A 21,124-nucleotide genomic window follows, 5' to 3' on the forward strand; every position below is an offset into this window, starting at 1 on the left:
GGGAATACATTCCCAGTAATTACTGCCCAACCTGCTAGCATCCATCTTCCTCAGGCAGCAGGAAGACTAAATGGATCATATAGATCCACAACATCCAAGCTTCCTGAATAAGAACTCAGTGAACAATCTAAGAAATAACCAGATGAACTGGAAGGGGAATTAGAGGATTCCCATAACCACCCTCATTCAAAAAGACGTAGGCAAACACACGAACCTGAAAAACACACACAAAAACCGAAACTCAAGAAGTTAACGCAAGATACAAAAGATAGATGAGGAACATTCCTTCGAAGCTTTGTATTAGGAAAGTCTAAATACTTTGCTCCCTTTCAAGATTAGAGCAAACACGGAGTCCAGGAAATAGGAAATGAAGCAGACGAGATTTCAGTCAGAAGGTGAAACGCCAGTTGGCATAACGGGAAAATAAGGAGAAACAAAATTACAGAAAATAAAAGCACTTTAGAAATGTCAAAACTTGACCAAATTTGGGGCACTTGGCTGGCTCAGTTGGACGAGCGTATGACTCTTGATCTCAGGGTTGTGAGTTCAAGCCACACGTTGGGTGTAGACATGACTTAAATAAATAACTTAGGAGTGCCTGGGTGGCTCAGTCGGTTAAGCATCTGCCTTCGGCTCAGGTCATGATCCCCAGGTCCTGGGATCGAGCCCCACGTTGGGCAACCTGCTCGAGCGGGGAGCCTGCTTCTCTCTACCTCTTCTGCTCCCCCTGCTTGTGCTCTCTCTGGCTCTCTCAAATAAATAAATAAATAAAATCTTAATAAATAAATAAATCTTTTTAAAAAATTGACCAGAGTTTACCAAAAAGTTGAAGTAGTGATGCTAATGTAGTCTTGTTTTTCCCAGCTTTTTTTTTTTTTTAAAGATTTTATTTATTTATTTGACAGAGAAAGACACAGCGAGAGAGGGAACACAAATGGGGAGTGGGAGAGGGAGAAGCAGACTCCCCGCCGAGCAGGGAGCCCCGATGCGGGACTCGATCCCGGGACTCCAGGACCATGACCTGAGCCGAAGGCAGTCGCTTAACCAACTGAGCCACCCAGGCGCCCTTTCCCAGCTTTTTTTGAGATACAATTGACACATTGTGTGAATTTCAGGTGTACAGTGTATTGATTTGATACATTTATAAGTTGCAAAATGATTAGCACCATAGTATTAGCTACTACCTGCTGATGGCAGTCTTGGTTAAAAGTACCTGGAACGGGGGCACCTGGGTGGCTCAGCTGGTTAAGTGTCCAATTCTTGATTTCAGCTCATGTCACCATCTCAAGGTTGTGAGATCGCGACCCCTGTCGGGATCTGTGCTCAGCACGGACATTGCTTGAGATTCTCTCACTCCCTCTCCCTCTGCCCCTCCCTCTTCACTCTCTCTCTCTCAAAAAAAACAAAAAAACCTCACTAAAGAAAACCACAAAAAGCTCACTAAATATCAGGCAAAATTAATTAAAAACTACACACATCGGGGCGCCTAGGTGGCTCAGTCGTTAAGCGTCTGCCTTCGGCTCGGGTCATGATCCCAGGGTCCTGGGATCAAGCCCCGCATCCGGCTCCCTGCTCAGCGGGGAGCCTGCTTCTCCCTCTCCCACTCCCCCTGCTTGTGTTCCTTCTCTCGCTGTGTCTCTCTCTGTCAAATAAATAAAATCTTTAAAAAAAAAAAAATTGGTCTTTTTTTTTTTTTTAAGCTCATAGAAAAAACCAGATGGGGGCGCCTGGGTGGCTCAGTCATTAGGCATCTGCCTTCGGCTCAGGTCATGGTCCCAAGGTCCTGGGATCGAGCCCCGCATCGGGCTCCCTGCTCGGCGGGAAGCCTGCTTCTCCCTCTCCCACTCCCCCTGCTTGTGTTCCCTCTCTTGCTGAGTCTCTCTGACAAATAAATAAAATCTTTAAATAAATAAATAAAAATAAAAAGCAAATTGGCTAAATGAGTCAAGAGCCATACAAATATCCATCATCTTTGACTCAGAAATCTCGTTTCTGGGGCGCCTGGGTGGCTCAGTTGGTTAAGCGACTGCCTTCGGCTCAGGTCATGATCCTGGAGTCCCGGGATCGAGTCCCGCATCGGGCTCCCTGCTTGGCGGGGAGCCTGCTTCTGCCTCTGACCCTCCCCCCTCTCATGTGCTCTCTCTCTCTCTCAAATAAATAAATAAAATCTTTAAAAAAAAAACCCTACAAACATCAATGTACCACCTGAAGTTACCAATCTGTAAGATCAAACAAAGAAGTGTACAGCATTAAGGTATCAAAATTAAGTGTTTATAAAAGTAAAACAAACAAAAAACCAAAGTCACGTTGGTTTCAAATTTCTCAGCAACTGTTGATGCCAACAGGGAAGGCGAGATGTGACCCAGGGCTCTGCATCGATTAAGTTGCTGCTCAATGTATAGAGGAGAAAGGCATTGCCATACATGCAGAGTCCAGCTGTGGGGAACGCTGAATCCATTGAAGAGTAACTGAATCTGATTTATGGTATCAGTCAGGATTCAGTCAGAGAAGTGGAACTGTGTGCGTGCACATGCATGTGTGTGTGCGTGTGTAGGGGCTGGGCTCATGCAGTGTGGGAGCTGGGTGGGCAGTCCTCCTCAGGCTGGTGCCTTCAATATGTGATGCTGGGGACTGAGCGACAGAGGGCCGGCAGTCAGGAAGGGACAGTAGAGCTAAAGTAGAGAAGGAAAAGCAGTCTGCATCCCGTGAGCTGGAGTCCATGAGGACAGTCCACGGGACGGAAACTCATGCCAGGTGGGTCCTCATCATAGAGCTAAGCACACTCACCTGGCCCAAGAGGCAGAGACGCTCCAGGAGGATCCAAGGGAAGGTGGAGCCGTGGCAGGCCTGGCTGCTAATGAGCTGAGCGGGCAGACAGATGACAGCATGTTTGAGCTAAAATTGGCCGCTGTCTCATTTCCATCCTCCAAATCTCCATGAGAATCTCTAGTCTTGTGGGCCGCTCTAATCAGAAACATACAGGAAAGGTAATTCTGGAGAATATAATTTGGCCTAGGCAAGTAGAAACATTACAAAGACCCCACGGTCCATCCCTTTTCGACTTGGCACCTGTATGCATTGCCCTAAACCAGACTTACTCTCCAAATAAAGACAGTAACAAAATCACGCTTCTGCGCAACACGATACAAAATCCCCCGTACGGCCAAAACCACACTGACCTTCTCCCTAAAGACCCTTGTTTGTCTTTGGAGAATGTACATTCTTTTCCGAGCAGGTTCATACTCCTCTTATAACTTAAATGCTTACACATAAAGTTATTTATTATGAGCACATTTTTTTTTTTTTTTAAGATTTTATTTATTTATTTGGCAGAGAGATAGAAGAGCACAAGCAGAGGGAATGGCAGAGGGAGAAGGAGAAGCAGGCTCTGCACTGAGCAGGGAGCCCGATGCGGGACTCGATCCCAGGAGCCTGGGATCATGACCTGAGCCGAAGGCAGACGCTTAACCATCTGAGCCACCCAGGTGCCCTATTATGAGCACATCTTAAATTAGAAGATAAAGCATTGAGAGAAGAGATTTTAAAAATTTGGCTAATGTTTATTAAAATATATTCAAATCACAATAAGGAAGAAACACTCGTAACCATTACAGTCTTTGTTCTACAACAGGTCATGAGGTCATAGCTAGTATTTATAACTACCATCATTCACTACTTATTTCTTTTGTCCTGAGCAAGCCCTTCGGTCATAGTTCCTCGCCTGGTGGAATGACCCAAACCTTTGTGGAGGGTGTGGGCCATTACCAGTATAAATTGGGTTATTACCGTTTTCCTTTGACTTTAATCAGAGGCTATGGGAGTACTATAAGGTACCACAAAGGATCTCTGGCATTCTCTTGCCTTATCCTCACTATGTAGTAACAACCCAAATTCCCTTTGATAGTCAGGATCACTCCAGACAGTACTTTTGCCTTTTTATTCAGTGCCCAAACACTCCAGATGATAGCTTCAAGCTCCATTTCAAGGCAATCTTTGCTGTGTCTCCTGGTGAAAGCATTTCTCCCTTTGTAATTAAGACTTCTAGACTAGCAGAAGCTAAAGTTGCAGGAATGGGAAGCAAAAATTTGACTATTGGATCAACAGGGCTGAAAGGGGAGGAGTGACTTTCATTTTTATGCCTTGATTCCTGGACTCCTGGGTCCAGGGTGTGGGAGAAGCACGATGCTGATTTAGATCGTATACCACATGCTGAAGGATATCACCTCAGCCCTGCAAGGTATCGCCACCTAGCTGGTACTGTAACCTAATCTTCAAAAACTCATTCAACCATGTTTCAGGGCAGTTGCTTCAGGATGATGGGGGAACATGGTAAGACCAGTGAATGCCATGAGCATGAACCCACTTCTCCATTTCGTGTGCTGTGAATACCATGATGGCAGATGACACATTCTCTAAGGCCACAGATGGCAGTTTTGGCAGAAGCACTGTGGGCAGGGAAGACAAATCTATGTCCAGAGCAAGTGTCAATTCTAATAAGAATTACTTGCTGCCTTTTTCATAATGAAAGTGGTCCAATGTAATCAACCTAACACCAGGAAGCTGGCTGATCCCTTCGGGCAATGACACCGTATCAGGGGCTCAGTGTTGTCTCTTGTGCTGGCAGATTAGGCACTCAGCAGCAGCTGTGGCCAGGTCACTCTTGGTGAGCACAAGTCCATGTCCAAGAGCAAATGTATAACCTCCATTGCTGTCACTACGGCTACTTTGGTTGGCATTGAGTCCCCAGGAGCTGCTGGGGAAGGAGGCTGGCCGATGTCTACAGAATGGGTCGTTCTATCCATCTGATTATTAAAATCTTCCTCTGCTCTTTGGTGAGCACTCACGTGGAACACAACTTAGCTTCATATTCTGCCATTCAAAGGTCTATCCTCATATCTCTTCCTCAGGCCTTTTGATTTTTTCACTTGTGTTCTTTCCAAGTCCAACTACCCAGCCAAATGGTGATTTGGTACAGACCCTTTCTTCTGACCATCTCTCCTTCCAGGCAAAATGAACAAATGGGTACCTCGTCCCAAGTTCTGTCCCCTGGGAGGATTTCCACTCTGTCCACTCTCAGCTGATGCATGCCCACCGTGCAGAACTATCTGTAAACTAAGCCCCAGACTTCCTCCCCACGTGAACTGATCACAGGGAACGTCCCATGAAGGCATGGGTGTGGGTTGAGAGTGAATGTAATGTAGCAGAAAGAGGGCTTTGGGCATCTTGGAATTGGTGACAAGATCTTAGGGCAGGAGGAGATTGACCTCCTTGGGCAGGGATGGAAGGGCTGCTTCTAGTGGCAAAAAAGGTTTAAGGAATCTGGAATTCACTGGAATCTGCCCATGTGGCCATCCTAATGTTCAAACTCAGATTCTTTCCCAACTAGTATCCTAACTTCCTTTTTTTTTTTTTTTTTTTCCAATTAGCCTCTACACCCAGCATGGGGCTTAAACTCAGACCCTAAGATCCAGAGTCACATACTCTACCAACTGAGCCAGCCAGGTGCCCCCTAACACCCTAACTTCTAATGAAAGAGACCCTGTGAGGTTGGGAATTCAAATGTGTTGTAATTCAACGCCAGAAGGACTCACAAGACTTGGTAAATAATTATACTAGTGGCTAAATTTTCTTCCGGCAAAGGACACCTCGCAGAAGCAACAGGAGAACAATATGCACTGGTGGGGGATCCAGCGGGATCCGGCATAAGCCTGTCATGTTTCTCCATGTCCAGGGGCACACAGGAATGCTTTCTCCCCAATAGCGAACCACAGGTAAGTGCAGGGTGCCTCTGCCCAAGAAGCCTGCTTCAGTCTCAGGTCCAAGGGGGATGGTCATGTAGACATAACCCACTATTTTTTTAAAAATTTAAATTCGATTAGCCAACATATAGCACATTATTAGTTTCAGATGCATAACCCACTATTAACACTCTCCTCACGTTCCACAGGAAGACCCTGGGTTTGGTTTTTAATAACTCAGCCCCACAACCGCAAGACACAGTGTTTCTTTCAGGGGCATCATAGAAACTATGACATCCCTTCTGCAGACCGTGGGCTGCAAGTGAAAACTTAGAGGTCCTGCTTTTTATTTTTTTAAAGATTTTATTTATTTGACAGAGAGAGACAATAGCGAGAGAGGGAACACAAGCAGGGGGAGTGGGAGAGGGAGAAGCAGGCTTCCCGCCGAGCAGGGAGCCCGGTGCGGGGCTCGATCCCAGGACCCTGGGATCATGACCTGAGCTGAAGGCAGACCTTAACGACTGAGCCACCCAGGCGCCCCGAGGTCCTGCTTTTTAAATTAAAGACATCATTTCAATTTTTAAGAGAAGTTATAATTCTTTGACTAAACCATTGTGCCTTTAGGAATTTGCTGTAAGAAAAGAAGAAGGATGTGTATAAAAACATAACTGTCAGGATGAATCACCAGAGCACTGTCTCTACCAGACACACTAGACGTTGCTCACATGAAACAGTTGCGCATTTGGTACATCCACAAAGTGGAATGCTCAGCAGCTATTAAAAATGTTATAGGAGAACATTTATTGACATGAAGAGGCGTTTAGGACAAACTGGTATGTAGGTAGTCAAACAACATACAGTAATGATTCCATTTTTGTAAAAAATATATATGCATATATAGCAAAAAAAAAAGGCTTGCAAGGATGGACACTAAACTGATAACAGAGCTTGTCCCAGGGAAGGGAGGAAAAGGGTGTTTATTTTGTTTACCTGTATTTCTCTTTTTCTCCCCCATACATCACATCATTTACTTTTGTCATACCAAAATGTCAACCTGTTTCAACTCTTCATTTTGATTAAAACAAATCCGTTGGAAAAAAATGGGGGTTTTTCAGAAGCAGAAATGATTTCCAAGTTGCCACGGAGGCAGCGAGTCTGTTCTCTGGACACACGGGTAGGAACCTTCACGCGCACAGGCAGCCGGGTTCGCGGGAGACCGGTGCTTCCCGGGTCCTCACTCTGGGCCCCCGAGCCCTAGGGCCAAGCAACTCACCGCCAATCCATCCTACTCCTGCTGAGTCACCATCCTCATCATCTTCAGAGCCATGTCCCCTTGGTCAGAAGGAACCTAGAACCAAACAGTATCCAAGTCCACACTCCGGGTTCTGGGTTCAGGGGCGACATCCTGAGACCCTGCTCCCAGGAGGAGTGCCGGCTCCACGACACAGCCTAGGAGGACATCTGCACCTGAATGCGCCCCTTACGGGAGGGTCCCATCTGAGAAATGACCCCTGCACAGGACAGAAGCTCATCAGGTTGCAGGGGTCTAAAGTAGTCAGCATTTAGGAAAAGAACCTGCTGTTCCATTTAGGGCTGATCTGTTGATTGATTGATTGATTTTCAGAGAGAGAGAGAGTGAGCGCAAGTGGGGGGAGGGGTGGAGGGAGAGGGAGAGAGAGAATCCCAAGCAGACTCCCCACTGAGGGCAGAGCCCAACCCAAGGCTCAGTCCCATGACCCTGAGATCATGACCTGAGCCAAAATCAAGAGTCAGACACTTAACTGACTGAGCCCCCCAGGCGTCCCTCTTGATTTCCTTGGAAGACTTGTGCTCATGTTGGCAGGACCTAGCCTGTTCAAGGAAGAGGGGAGATTCTAAACATTTTAAAGGATTCTCTGGGAATGGAGTACAAAGTAGAGGGAAGCTAATAGCAAATCTGTCAACAGATACAACAAACGAACAAGATGCTTTGTTTGGGTGGCACCCCATTTTGGTATTATTGTTATTATTCAATTTTCTTTTGTTTTTCCTTTGAATTTTTCAGATAGGTTCCACACCCAATGTGGGGCTTGAACTCATGACCCTGAGATCAAGAGTCACACGCTCTACTGCCTGAGCCAGCCAAAATTAGATTTTTCAAATAATTCCTTTATAAACCCCCTTCCCACACACCATCGGAAAGGGGAGGGACAGAGGCCTCAGTTTCTCCGCCACAAAGATGGGCGTCCAGTTGACGGCCCCAAGTTCTGAAAGCCCATGGGTCCATGATTCTCTACGGCACACTGCTGTCCCCAGTCCTCTTGCCCAGCAAGGTCCCCTGGAGGCACAGGCACAGTGGGGTACACCAAAAAGACATTTCATCAACTAAAGGGGAAGTGGTTGGGGATAATTTAATACCAGTGTCCAGGAGCTATTTTAAGGCTGCCCCAACTGATGTCTTGGTTCTCTCCGTGACAAGCCAGAGGAAATGGGCCTGAACTCCAATATATGAGCAAGAGCATGTGCTCTCCTTCCCCTCCCCATCCTCCTTCCCCTCCCACCTGCCCCTGCAGGGACCCTTCTCACAGCACTGTGCCCTAAGACTTCCTACTAGCTTCCTCCCTAGTTGATATTAAGGGTACTCAGAATACATAAAGCCCTAACAGGGAGTTGCCTGGGTGACTTAGTCATTAAGCGTCTGCCTTCAGCTCAGGTCATGATCCCAGGGTCATGGGATCGAGCCCCGCATCGGGCTCCCTGCTCCAGGGGGAGTCTGCCTCTGCTCCTCCTTCTGCCGGTGCGTGCACACGCATGCTCTCTCTGTCTCTCCCTCTGTCTCTGCCTTCAATAAATAAATAAAATCTTGGGGCGCCTGGGTGGCTCAGTTGGTTGGGCAACTGCCTTCGGCTCAGGTCATGATCCTGGAGTCCCAGGATCGAGTCCCGCATCAGGCTCCCCGCTCAGCGGAGAGTCTGCTTCTCCCTCTGACCCTCCCCCCTCTCATGTTCTCTCTCTCTCTCTCTCAATCAAATAAATAAAATCTTTAAAAATAAATAAATAAATAAATAAAATCTTAAAAAAAAAAAAAAAAAAAAAAGCAAGCCCTAACAAAATGCCCTCCTAACCGTGGGTCCTGCTGCCTTGTTCATGATCTATTCAGATGAAGTTTCTTAAAAGGGCAGATTCCTATCCTTCCGATTTCTGAGAGGAAGTTGTATTCCCTCCCTCACTGCCCATTCATCTGCTGCACCCTTTCCGTGCTGGCCTCCAGGCCCGCCACTGCACCAAAAGCGCTTGCCACGAGCACTAAGGATACCCCTGTGCCCGAATCACTGCTGACACTTCGCTCCTTTATCTGAGTTGGTGGCAGCTTGCGACACCACCGGCCCCTGGCGACTTTGCGGATGCCCACGTCCCTGGTCTCCCTCCTCCTTTTCTGGCTGCCCTCTCTCAAGTCTCATTTGTAGGTCCTTCTTTCACTTCCTGCCTTTTAAATACTGGTCTGTCCCTGGCCTTTTTCATATTTGACTCCCAAATCTCTCCAAGAGCAAAAATTTGACTCCGGATCATATATACACAGTGTATATATTCAGCTGCCTTATGAGCATCCTACCTGGCGGTTCTATAGGCAAACAGGTACCAAGTCCGGCCAGTTCTCCCTTCTGACACTATCAAATTCCTCTACTTCTCTCCCTCCTTGATTACTATAAGAGCATCTTAGAGGGGCACCTGGGTGGCTCAGTCAGTTCAGCGTCTGCCTTCCTCTCTGGTCATGATCCCAGGGTCCTGGGATCGAGCCCCGCAGGGAGCCTGCTTCTCCTTCTCCCTCTGCCTGCCACTCCCCCTGCTTGTGCTCTCTCTGTCAAATAAATAAATAAAATCTTAAAAAAAAAAAAAAGCACTTTAGATCGGCTATTTGCCCTAGTCTCATCCCCTGGGGGGGCACCCCATCAGTTGGGGCAGCAGACCAAACCTTTGTTGCTAGAATGCCTTTTCTTAGACAAATCTGGCCATTTCACTCCTTTGCTTTTAAGACCCTCAATGCACGCTGTTGCTTTCGGGATACGTGTGAGCTCCCTAACAAGGTATCCCTGGCCTCATCTCTCCCCAGGGCCCCTCCTGAGGCTCCGTTGGACCTGCCCATGCTGTTTTTCTTGCTCCTACACCTCCTCCTTGCCTAGGTAATACCCCTAAGGAGTTGGTTTCTGGAGAGGGCACTTTAGTTCCTGCTGAAATCCCTCTTAGCATCTCCTCGGCCATCCAAGTAATAAACACACACTATATGTGCTTGATGTGCAAACGGAGCTTAAAGACCAGTTTTCTAGCCAGACCACCACCCCTCAGCCCCTTCTCTATGGAGATTCTGTCCTAAGCACCAGGGGGCCAAGCGGAGAGAGCCGCCCACAGGGCACCTTACCACCCCTCCCAGTGAATCTCCTCCAGGAAAGCACTGTCCTGGGAAGAAGAGAACCTGCATGTAAGTGGCCAGACCAAAGCCTAACCGTGAGGGAAGCACCCGACCCCTCGGGTGCCTTTGCAGGTGTTTGCATGTGTACGTGCACACATGTGTGTGTTTACAGTGGATTTATCCCTCCAGAATCTCCCTCAGCCCATGGATAGCCACTCAGTCAACCTACGACCTAAGGGGAGACAGTGTGTTCGCTTAGCAAGTGCAGGAGCGAGACAACCTCATCTTTGCACACAAAGCCTCTTCCGAACTGGAAATCTGGAAGCTACTGCTGCTCGAACACTCCCCCTACCTTGTACCATGCCCTGCGACTCAGCTTTCCAGAGCGCTAACTTTGGCTTTCGCTCCCCGAAAATGTGAGGGAAAGACAATTTCTCCCTTCTTCCCCCAAGACAAATGATTAAGAGGAAAGTAACATTAAACTCATTTAACCTAAGGAGTAAAAGACAGAGCCCAGCTTAATGCTCTCAGAAGGATTTAGTTTTAAATGAGGATCTCTAGATTCAAAGGACTGAAGCACTAAGAGCAGGATTTCATTAGAGACCCGGAAACACTTCCCAAAACAAATCACTTCCTCTAAGGCCAGTCCGGGCAGTGCACTCAACGCATAATCAACTGCCTGCCCATGGCCTCACCCTCAGAGCAGGTAAGAGCCCACCACAAAGGCTGAGGGACGCGGCCTCACCATGTGCCCGGCTCTGAGGATCCAGTAGAAAGCCAGGTTCTTGTAGGACTTGATGAAAGCAGACGTTTCTGAAGCTTTCGGGTCACTGTACACAGCCTTCCACTTCAGCTGGTTGAATTTGGGCAGCTCTGCCCACTTCAGTTTCCGCACCCAGGCCTCCTGACCTGGTGAGAGGGAAAGAGCAGGGCCTGGCATCAATAGCTGGGTGGGGTAGAAACAAAAATCTAGATCCCATCACTTTGCCATTCCCAAACTGTGATGCGCACAGAACCCATCCCGAGATCCGCTTAAAATGCAAATTCAGAGTCGGTAGGTCTGGGTAGGGCCTGAGACTGCCTTTCCAGCAAACTCCCAGTGATGCCCAAGATACCTGGGAGAAACCTAAACGCTGAGAAGCCTGACTACTTCTGCCTCTGCCTTTCCCACCGCCATATGCTCTGAAGCAAGGCAAGTGGGGACCTCTGGAGGTGGCAGGACTCTCCGGAGGACTGAGAGGTCTCAGGGTCGGAAGATGCTAATGTGGATCACTGGGCAGGTCATGGAAGAAACACAGAACCGTTTCAAAGTGGCCTTAGTGCCCTTGGCTTACAAGTGGCAGAAATATTCAATCCCGCTGACCTCAAGAGGTGCGTCATACCTGTCATACCGTGTGCCTCGATTTACCTGCTGGTTCTGAAAACCTGCCTCTCAGTCTTTACCTGGTCCTACTGAAAAAGAACCCCAAAGGCCATTTCCCCTGGGTCCTCAGGTTTAGAATCAGCAGGGTTTAGGTTCAATTCAGCTTGCAGAGCTTACCACCTACTGGGACAGTGACAAAGACTCAACTCACCAGTGCATTGACCCCATGGCCAGGAAAAGGTCTCCTTTTGTATTTGTGGTGGGAGTAGGTGTCATGCATTTCTTAATCATGCATAAGGGCCTCAAAATCTGGCAGGCCCAGGCTTCTCTAAGGGGTCACCGTGATGAGGGCGCAAAAGGCTAGCAGAGGGCAAGCACAAGCTGACAACCTGCAAACTGTCCCCCCACCCCCAGGTGGGATCTGTGTGACATTCCTCAGGCACTCCCCGCTGCCCTAAAGCTAAGGGAAGGAAAAACAAATGTTTAACTAACCCGAGATCACAGTCCAGCAAGACCAGTGCCTCCCTCAGTTTACAAATATCTTCATGATTTACAAGAAAAAAGCATTCTTATCAATCACCTAACTTCCAATAGGAAACTCCCAACTGTCTTAATGTTAATGCTTTACTAGAGGGAGAAACCACCTTAACTTGACAAGGGCAAGGCCTCCAGTATCTTGTAGGTCCTCTTTAGCGTACAAAAGTTCTTTTGAAATCCTCCCGTTTTCCTTTCCCCCAACTCCAGAGTATATAATCAGTCACCCCTCATAACCCTGAAGTAGCAGCTCTTTCTGCCCACGGGTCCTGTCCCTGTGCTTTCATAAAACCACCGTTTTGCACCAAAGACGTCTCAAGAATTCTTTCTTGAAAAAAACAAAAAACAAAAAAAAACAAAAACAGAACAAAAAAATTCTTTCTTGGCCGTCAGCTCCAGACCTCATCCCATCAAACCTCACCTACATTCAACAACTGCCTCAACAGCTATGTCCTCTTCAAAGAGGTCAAGGTCGGGGCAGATGAACGTAACAGGAAATGGCCTTCCTCCAGGCATTTCAATGTCCCCAGCCCCGAATGGCATGTCTGGCCAGGGCCAGTTCCCTTCCAGCTCACCCCAAGGAACAGCCTCCAGGTGCCCCTCGGAGCGTGTTCCTTACCTATGGTGTCCACGATGAGATCGAGCTGTCCGTTATAAATGGTCACATTGACCCCGGCTTCCAGCAGCTTGTCCACAATGCTGATGACCGGCTTCATGAAGTCCCCCTCCATGTTCTGGAAGACATCAGCAGACTGCCCTGCATGTGAGGAAAGAGAAAGAGGTAAGAGCCTGCAATCTGCCAGAACACGGGGCACCTTTCAGACCAGAGCCTCCTGGGCCCCGGCACCCAAAGTAACCACTGTGCTTCACCAACAGGGACCGACCACCCAGAAATCCATGTCCGGAGCCAGTCTCCTGAAGGCTAATGCCCAAGCAAACAGGGAGCTTCACAAAATACTCGTTAGGCTGGTCCTCTCGGGGAACAATCTCTGCGTTGGGGCAGGTGTTAGTTTTCCTCCTTTGCTAAGTAACACCAGGGCCACAAGTGGGGCTACCCTAGTAATAAACCAAATCAGACCTAAACCAGTGCAGAGCTAGCCCTCAGGAAAACCACGGGGAGGATGAGCCCGATGAGCCCCAGGCAAGAGAGAAGATGGTCAGCACCGCACTCCTGGCGGATTCCTGACTGTCATCACCGTGACAGTGAACCCCACAATAACAGTAGCTACTATTCATTTCTGTCCGCAAGCACTTTACAAACAAGATCGCATTTCCTCGTCATCAAGGATATATACTCCCTCTATATACTCTGGAGTTGGAGGGTAAGGAAAAAGGGAGGTTTTCAAAAGGACTTTTGTACGCTAAAGAGGACCTACAAGATACTGGAGGCCTTGCCCTTGTCAAGGTGGTTTCTCCCTCTAGTAAACTGGGAGGTACGGAGTCCTAACTTGGGCAGTGGTTAGAGTGACTGAGGCTCCGAGAGGCTAAGATACATGGCCAGGGAGAACGAGCCAGTCAGTGGCAGGCGGGGTATGAGCACGGGCCGGTGGGCTCCCTGCACGCTTAACTGCACGCCGGAGCGCAAGCCCTGGGTATGGGTATCGGCTGGCAAGTTTGTCCTTTCCGGACCAGACACAGCTGGGGCCACGGAGCTTTCTCTATCAGTCACGGTCTGCCAAACCACGGGCAAGGGGATTACACTGGGCACTGCCCCTTGCCCCCAACAGTTCCTAATATGGTCCCCAGAACAGAATATAGTAGACCCCGGAACCACATCCAGCATCAGGATTGGGGGGAGGGGGGAGCCTGGCCGGGGAGCTGGTCAAAACCTGCCCCAAAGGACCTTTGTCTGGAAGTCACACCCATAACCAACTGTGGCTTTGGGCGTGGCTTTTTTTAATCTCGATTTTTTTTTTTATTATGGAAAACCTCAAACTGATAATAAGTCAGAAGGGTAAGAGGATTCCCAGGTGCCCATAACCTGGCTGCAACAAGATTTATCAACACCTAACCCATCATTTCATTTCCCTCCCCACCCACTTCCCTACCAACCTCTTATTCTGAACCAATTTGGGCACGTTATGTTTGCTCACCTTTAAAATGTGGCCCGTAATGCTGTCCTACCTGCAACCTATCATCACCACCGCCAAAACCCATTCTTCAAATTAAGGCCTTTGAACTGGCCCCTCCACTGCCCTGCAACCCCACAAATGGCCCTTAATTAGGTCACAGAAGTACCTCCCCAGGAGCAATCCTCAGGAATAATTCTGAGCTTCTTTCTGATGGGACCGTTCATGAGCTGACTTAAGGTATCCTTCTGTAGGTGTCTCACGTGGCGCTGGTAAAGGTGAACTGAAACAAACTGGTACCCGGTGAGTCAAAGGACTGGCAATACGACCAAGAGCACGTCTTTCCCAAGCAGCTGGGACAGTGTGTCTAAGAGGGAGGCTTTCAGCTGGAAAACGAAAAGCGTCACCTTCATCCACCCCAGATGGAGGAAGAAAGCCAGAAAGACACTGAAAGTGGAGATGCTTTATTAATTTTGATTGCTGCACTTTATGTACTTTGGGGCCGCTGAGATCATCCAGCATGGCCAAAGGAGATCAGCTGCGAAGTGGAATCTAGAGGCTCCCGAAGCCTTTACAGGCCTCCTATGGAGGGAGGACGCCAGGCATTCAGCATCTGCGGCGAAGCTGGGTCAGCTGAAAGACAGCTCAATCCAGCCTTCAGAAGGACTGTAATGTGTAATGCGCAGAAGTTGGTTTCCAAACTTCAAAAACACTATGGTAAGCGAAAGAAGCCAGATGCAAAAGACCACCCATATAAATGGTTCCATTTATATGAAACGTCCGTATCTAGGAACACAGATTAGTAACTGCCTGGGGCTGGGCATGGAAACGGAAACTGACTGCCAGGAGACACGGGATCTTTCTGGCATGATGGAAATTTCTAGAACTGGATTGTGGTGATGGCTGTGCAGCTTTGTGAATGCACTAAAACCACTGAATCATACACTTAAAATGGGTGAGTTTTGTGGTATGTAAATTATGTCAATAAAGCTAAAAGAATTGATTCCCTCTTGCATGGAGACAGAGACGGGGTCTAGCAACGTCAAGGTTCACTTACCTAGGGGGATCTGGGTGAATTCAAGGCTCGACTTCACTGCAGATGTGGGAGTGCTTTTAGTTAAGATGTTATAGAAGTTCACCCCATCTGTGTTCTGAAATACAGAATGATATTTGGCTGTTTGTTTTATTTATCCATTATCAAAGCTGCCTAACAGAAAGGCAACAGGCTCTCCATCTTATCCAAGGACAGCTTTAACTTTGTAAATGTGCCTGGACCAACAAGAAATGCAGCTCTGAGACCAGCTGTCAGCCCGATCTCGGGGTCGGGGGGGGTTTGCGGTAGTGAGCAGCTCATCCAAGTGGATCTCAGATGCTGGAGAAAACCAAGGGCCTGCGTGTTAATTTACAGGGAGAAGAGGGCTAAGGAGGGTCCGGCACACTCGTCCTCGGCTGTGCATTCTTCCCTCCTGGCTCACTGGGGACAGAATGTTGCCTGGCAAGGATTCAAACATTCACTTCTGCAAGACATATTATTTCTTATAGTGTCCATGGGACAAGTGGGTCTTGTAGGCCCGGGGTGGCTTTCTGAGCTCATCACTGCTCAGACTCGTCGGCTTTATCGTTTAGCACTTGATCATTTTCAGATCTGAGGGGAGTCTCAGGAGACCCCCAAATCCTGACAGCACCAACCGGGAGGTCCTGTCTCCCTGGGAACACGGCAAGCAGGCTGCCCTCGAGCCTGTCTCATTACCTGTTCAATGACCATTTCTGCTTTCCCCCACAGCTGGGTGGCCTCTTTGTAGAGCCCCTTATTCACGGCATCCAGGACATCCTCTGCAACCTGAGACACCTCTGCCAGGCCTTGGTCGTCGAGAAGAGACTGGAATGCAAACCGAGAACGAACAGGTCCACATCGCTCAGGGACACAGACCTGGCATCACCACAGCTAGGGACAGGTGACAGAGAGCGTGCGAGGAGAAAGGCCTATAGATGAAAGTGTATGGCCAGTCACGTCGTCACTGATGAAAGAAATACAGTGAAACGTGAGCGGAGTCCAGATGGTGGGTATATGGGTGTTCACAGGGATCGTTCAACTTTTCTGCACAGGTGAAAATTTTTATCATAGAAAGTTGGAGAGATTTGTTTTGTTTTGTTTTAGATTTTATTTATTTATTTGACAGAGAGAGACACAGAGAGAGAGGGAACACAAGCAGGGGGAGTGGGAGAGGGAGAAGCAGGCTTCCTGCCGAGCAGGGAGCCCGATGCAGGGCTCGATCCCAGGACCCTGGGACCATGACCTGAGCCGAAGGCAGACGTTCAACCGACTGAGCCACCTAGGCGCCCGAAAGTTGGAGAGATTTTAAACATTGTGTTTCTTATACCCAGAGCAATGGGGAACTGGGCTGATGGTTCATTAAATTTGCCCAGAGAGCAGTGTCAACCTCCTAGGCAAACCCAGCTAGCCTGTTTGTCCTGGGCACGGAGCCAGGGGAGATCAGCTGCGCTGCTTACCACCGAGGGTGCAGAGGTGGGAACTCATCTACTCACCATGCTGTACAGGAAAGGTCCCCAGGAGAGCACCGAATCTAAAGGAAACCACATGTGTACAAAATGTACAAAATAAGTCCGCAGTGGCTCTGTCCTCCCAGAGAAAACCCAACTAGCTTCCCTCCCAAAGCGGAGACTGAAGCAAGAAGGCTGGTGGCTTCAGGTCTATAGGCTCCTTCACTCACTGATGTCCCTGCAGGGCTGAGGGCTCAGTCGTCGGGAGGTGGGCTGATGTGAGGGCCTTTCTGTTGACTCAGGGCTAATGACATGTTAATTTGGCCTGATACTGGAGCAACCGCAGTGAAAATTCCTGTCAGACCTCTAGGCTTTTTGACAGCTTAGAATATTTCCCCTGCCCTTGCTCCTCCAGTCTGGGGACACTTGCTTCTGCCAAGGAGCTAATTAAGGAAGGAGACTAAGGATTTTGTAATTCAAGTGCCTATGACTATACTGTCAACCAATCCTTTTTTTTTTTTTTTTAAGATTTTATTTATTTATTTGAGAGAGAGAGTCACAGCGAGAGAGGGAACACAAGCAGGGGGAGAGGGAGAGGGAGAAGCAGGCTTCCCGCTGAGCAGGGAGCCCGATGCGGGGCTCGATCCCAGGACCCTGGGCTCATGACCTGAGCCGAAGGCAGACGCTGAACGACTGAGCCACCCAGGCGCCCCTCAACCAATTCTTTTCTATTCCACAAACATACTGAAAATTTACAAAGGGTCTGAAGCCAGCAAGGAGTTTTAGAGACACAAATGAATAAAACAATGCCTGCCTCAAAGAGAATAGTTGGGCTTGGTTTGACAGATTCAAAATTCCCATAACTCTAGGTAAGGCTAGGACCACTGAGATGTGCCAACAAAGTAGCAAGGACCGCAACTTGCACATTTGAATATGTCACTCCTTTGCTTAAAAGCCTTCAATCGTTCCCTAAGGCCAAGCATCTCTAAGTGTGTTTGAAGTAACCTCAGTACTGCAGGAGTTCAGCCTAGGTATTAGAAAAGAAAAAATGATTCTTCAGTTAAATATCTTTGAGGCTATGCAAAACAGACTATCCGCCCCCCCACCCCCGCCCTTGCAGGACTTCTCAGAGCCTTTAACATGCCTGTGAAAGCTTGAGGAGGTGGCGCCAGTATTTAGCCCTGGCAACTTATTTAACTACGAAGCCCTCTGTACAGCACCTCTTTGGGTCTGGTATTCGTCAGGGTACACTCTGAGACACGCAGGCATACCAGGTCCTCCGGAACCTTGCTATCATTCACCTCTCCAACTTAACTATCAAGCTTGTGCCTTAGTTTCTTTTTTTTTTTTTTTAAAGATTTCATTTATTTATTCTTAAGAGACAGAGAGAGAGAAAGAGAGAGAGAGGCAGAGGGAGAAGCAGGCTCCCCGCCGAGCAGGGACCCCCTTGCGGGACTCGATCCTAGGAGTCTGGGATCATGACCTGAGCCGAAGGCAGACGCTTAACCATCTGAGCCACCCAGGCGCCCTTGTGCCTTAGTTTCTTGACATAGAGAATCGTCTGCAATTCTCCAGTGCACCCCATTCCCTGCTTGATCTAGACCAGGGAGGGACAAAACTTTTCTATAAAGGAACAAACAGTAAACCTTTTTTGCTTTGCAGGCCAGGCAGCCTCTGTTGCAACGACTCGACTCGGTTGCAACAGCCTCCAGGCAGCCACAGACAACATGTAAATGAATGGGCATGATAGTGTCCCAGTAAAAACCTTCTCTACCAAAGGAGGGTGGCAGGACAGACTCAACTTGTAGGCTGTAGTCTGCCAACCTCCGATGTGCAACAGAACTTTCTGTAATGATGGAAATATTCTCTATCTATGTGGTCCAGGACAAGTCAATAGTCACATGTGCTTACTGGGCACTTGAAATGTGGATAGTGCAATTGAAAGAGTTAAATTTTTATTGTATTTTAATTAATGTCAATTTAGTGGCATATGGCTACAGCTACCATCTTGAACTGTGCAGGTCTTCTTGAGGACACGGAGCATGCCTGTGCACCTTTCCTAGCACCTCGCACATGCCCACTACCTAGCAATTAATAATTGTTCATATAAATTAACAGTATCTCTCTCTCAAAAACGGAGTATTCCTGGGATGGAGGGGTAGAACTGAAGTGGATCTGAAAGGAGGGATTCAGATCTGGGCAGAAGATTTCTTTTTTTCTTTTTTTAATTGAGAGAGAGCACACGTGCGGGAACAGGGAGTGGGGATTAGGGGGTGGGGAGGGAGGGGCAGGAGAGGGAGAAAGAGATTTTTTTTTTTTTTAATTTATTTATTTGAGAGAGAGAGAGAATGAGAGACAGACAGCATGAGAGGGGGGAGGGTCCGAGGGAGAAGCAGACTCCCTGCCGAGCAGGGAGCCCGATGCGGGACTCGATCCCGGGACTCCAGGATCATGACCTGAGCCGAAGGCAGTCGCTTAACCAACTGAGCCACCCAGGCGCCCCGAGAAAGAGAATCTTAAGCAGGCTCCACACCCAGCGTGGTCTGGGGGAGTTTGTGTGTGTCACACCGGGGTGCGAATACCGGCATCTAAAGGGTAGGGACGCTGCTAACATCCTACAGCGCACAGGGCAGCGCCCACAACAAAGAATTATGTGGCTTGGGCGCCTGGGTGGCTCAGTTGGTTAAGCAACTGCCTTCGGCTCAGGTCATGATCCCAGGGTCCTGGGATGGAGTCCCACATCGGGCTCCCTGCTCAGCGGGAAACCTGCTTCTCCCTCTCCCACTCCCCCTGCTTGTGTTCCTGCTCTCGCTGTCTCTGTCTCTGTCAAATAAATAAATAAAATCTAAAAAAAAAAAAAAAAGAATTATGTGGCTTAAAATGTCAATAGTCCTGAGATTTAGAAATCCTGTGTTAGAGTTAACCCCACCAACGTGACTCTCTCAGATGTCGGGAGCCACACCCCAGATGTCTGCATCACAAACAACTTTTATTTGTACTCCCAAAGAGGACACTCTGGTTATGAAACTATGAACCTGAGTGGCAGGACCTAATGGTAACCTTGTCTCATCACCATGGTGAGCAACACACGGGAATTTCACCCCAAATGCTCATTCTAGTGGCGGTGACAAATAACCAACAGACTGGGGTTTGAATCCTGACCAGGCCACTCATGCTGTGTGTCAGAGGGCAAACTCCATCACCTCTCTAGTCTTTAAAATGTTTTCATTCTCCCTCTCCCACTTCCCCTTGTTGTGTTCCCTCTCGCTGTGTCTCTGTCAAATAAATAAATAAAATCTTTAAAAAAATAATAATAATAAAAAATAAAATGTTTTCAACTGTAGGGGTGCCTGGGTGGCTCAGTCAGTTAGGCATCGAAATCTTGATTTTGGCACAGGTCATGATCTCAGGCTTGTGAGATCGAGCCCTGCCGTGGGCTTGCGCTGGGCATGGAGCCTGCTTAAGATTCTCTCTCTCTCCCCCTCTGCCCTTCCCAATCTTAAAAAAAAAAAAAAGTCTTCAACTGTAAAATGTGATTCTTTTGGTGTAAGAATCAAATAAGAGAATTCAGTCTGGCCAGCAGCAGTCCACGGTAGGGAGCTCTATAAATGAGTTCTCATCCCCAAATTTCTTGGACACCTCTGGGGTTAACACTTTTTGTGTTGACATCTCTAAGGACCCAGAAAATCCTGTTTCCCTGTTTTCTGATCTGCACCACACAGCCCAAAGTCCCAGGCAAGGATGGAGAAAAGGAGTAAAGAAGTATCTGAGGATTGTGTACTTACCAACAGGGGAGATCCACGAGTCACCCAAAGCGACGCCGGCAAAGTTGCACTGGATGGTCCCTTGCTGAATGGCCTGAAAGAAGAGCCCAGAAACATTCTTGCCAAGGGAACCCAGGGACCTCCGTCCCTTCTTCAGCAGGAGGGAGCCAAGCCTTTATGCACCTCTCCCAAGCACAGAAAACTTCTGCCCATCCTTTCTAAGACTCCCTGGATATCCGAAGACCTAAGAGACCCAGTAGAGAGCAAGAGTAACTCTTTCCTGCTGCCATTTGCAGAATGAGGAAGCACGGCTCAAGTTTCTCTCTACTGTTTTCAAGAGTGCTGGCAGGATGTGCGTGGGGTCTGGTGCGGCCCGAGCTTCTTTCCCAGGGTCACTGGCACTCTTTCCCCTGCAGTCTGGGATTTCTAACAAGGTGCTGGGGGGTTGAGTGGGGGGGGGGGGACCGGGGTACAACAGTCACTGTCCACATGGCAGTCACTGAAGGGTGGCGGGCCTCCTCAGGTGGTCCTTGAGGGAGAGATGGATGCCTCAGGACTATACTATCATTTGTATAAAATGAGAAAAAAGAATATATAGTGGACCCTTGAACACAGGTTGGAACTGCGTGGATTCACTTATACACCGATTTTTTCCAACAAATACAATACAGTAATGTAAATGTATTTCTCCTCCTTACATTTTTCTTAATAGCATTTTATTTTCTAGCTTACTTTATTGTAAGAATACAGTATTTAATACACGTAAC

The 21,124-nt window shown here is 48.2% G+C and overlaps 1 protein-coding gene across 1 annotated transcript in view; it reads right to left on the minus strand.

Moving 5' to 3' along the window:
* Positions 1-3,821: 3,821 nt before the first annotated feature.
* Positions 3,822-21,124, minus strand: part of SCPEP1 (serine carboxypeptidase 1) — a 31,454-nt gene continuing 14,151 nt past the window's right edge. Inside the window, exons 6-13 of the mRNA XM_045889208.3 lie at positions 20,379-20,451; positions 16,639-16,676; positions 15,842-15,970; positions 15,149-15,242; positions 14,261-14,374; positions 12,642-12,779; positions 10,871-11,034; positions 3,822-7,086 (exon numbers count right to left, since the gene is read on the minus strand). Of these exons, the coding sequence (XP_045745164.1) occupies positions 7,024-7,086; positions 10,871-11,034; positions 12,642-12,779; positions 14,261-14,374; positions 15,149-15,242; positions 15,842-15,970; positions 16,639-16,676; positions 20,379-20,451 (813 nt within the window). The 3' untranslated portion in view covers positions 3,822-7,023. The remainder of the gene's footprint in view (positions 7,087-10,870; positions 11,035-12,641; positions 12,780-14,260; positions 14,375-15,148; positions 15,243-15,841; positions 15,971-16,638; positions 16,677-20,378; positions 20,452-21,124) is intronic.

The sequence above is a fragment of the Mirounga angustirostris genome, unplaced genomic scaffold, assembly GCF_029215605.1.
Source record: "Mirounga angustirostris isolate CCGP_5_RB_7025 unplaced genomic scaffold, mMirAng1.0.hap1 SCAF_17, whole genome shotgun sequence".
Classification (NCBI taxonomy): domain Eukaryota; kingdom Metazoa; phylum Chordata; class Mammalia; order Carnivora; family Phocidae; genus Mirounga; species Mirounga angustirostris.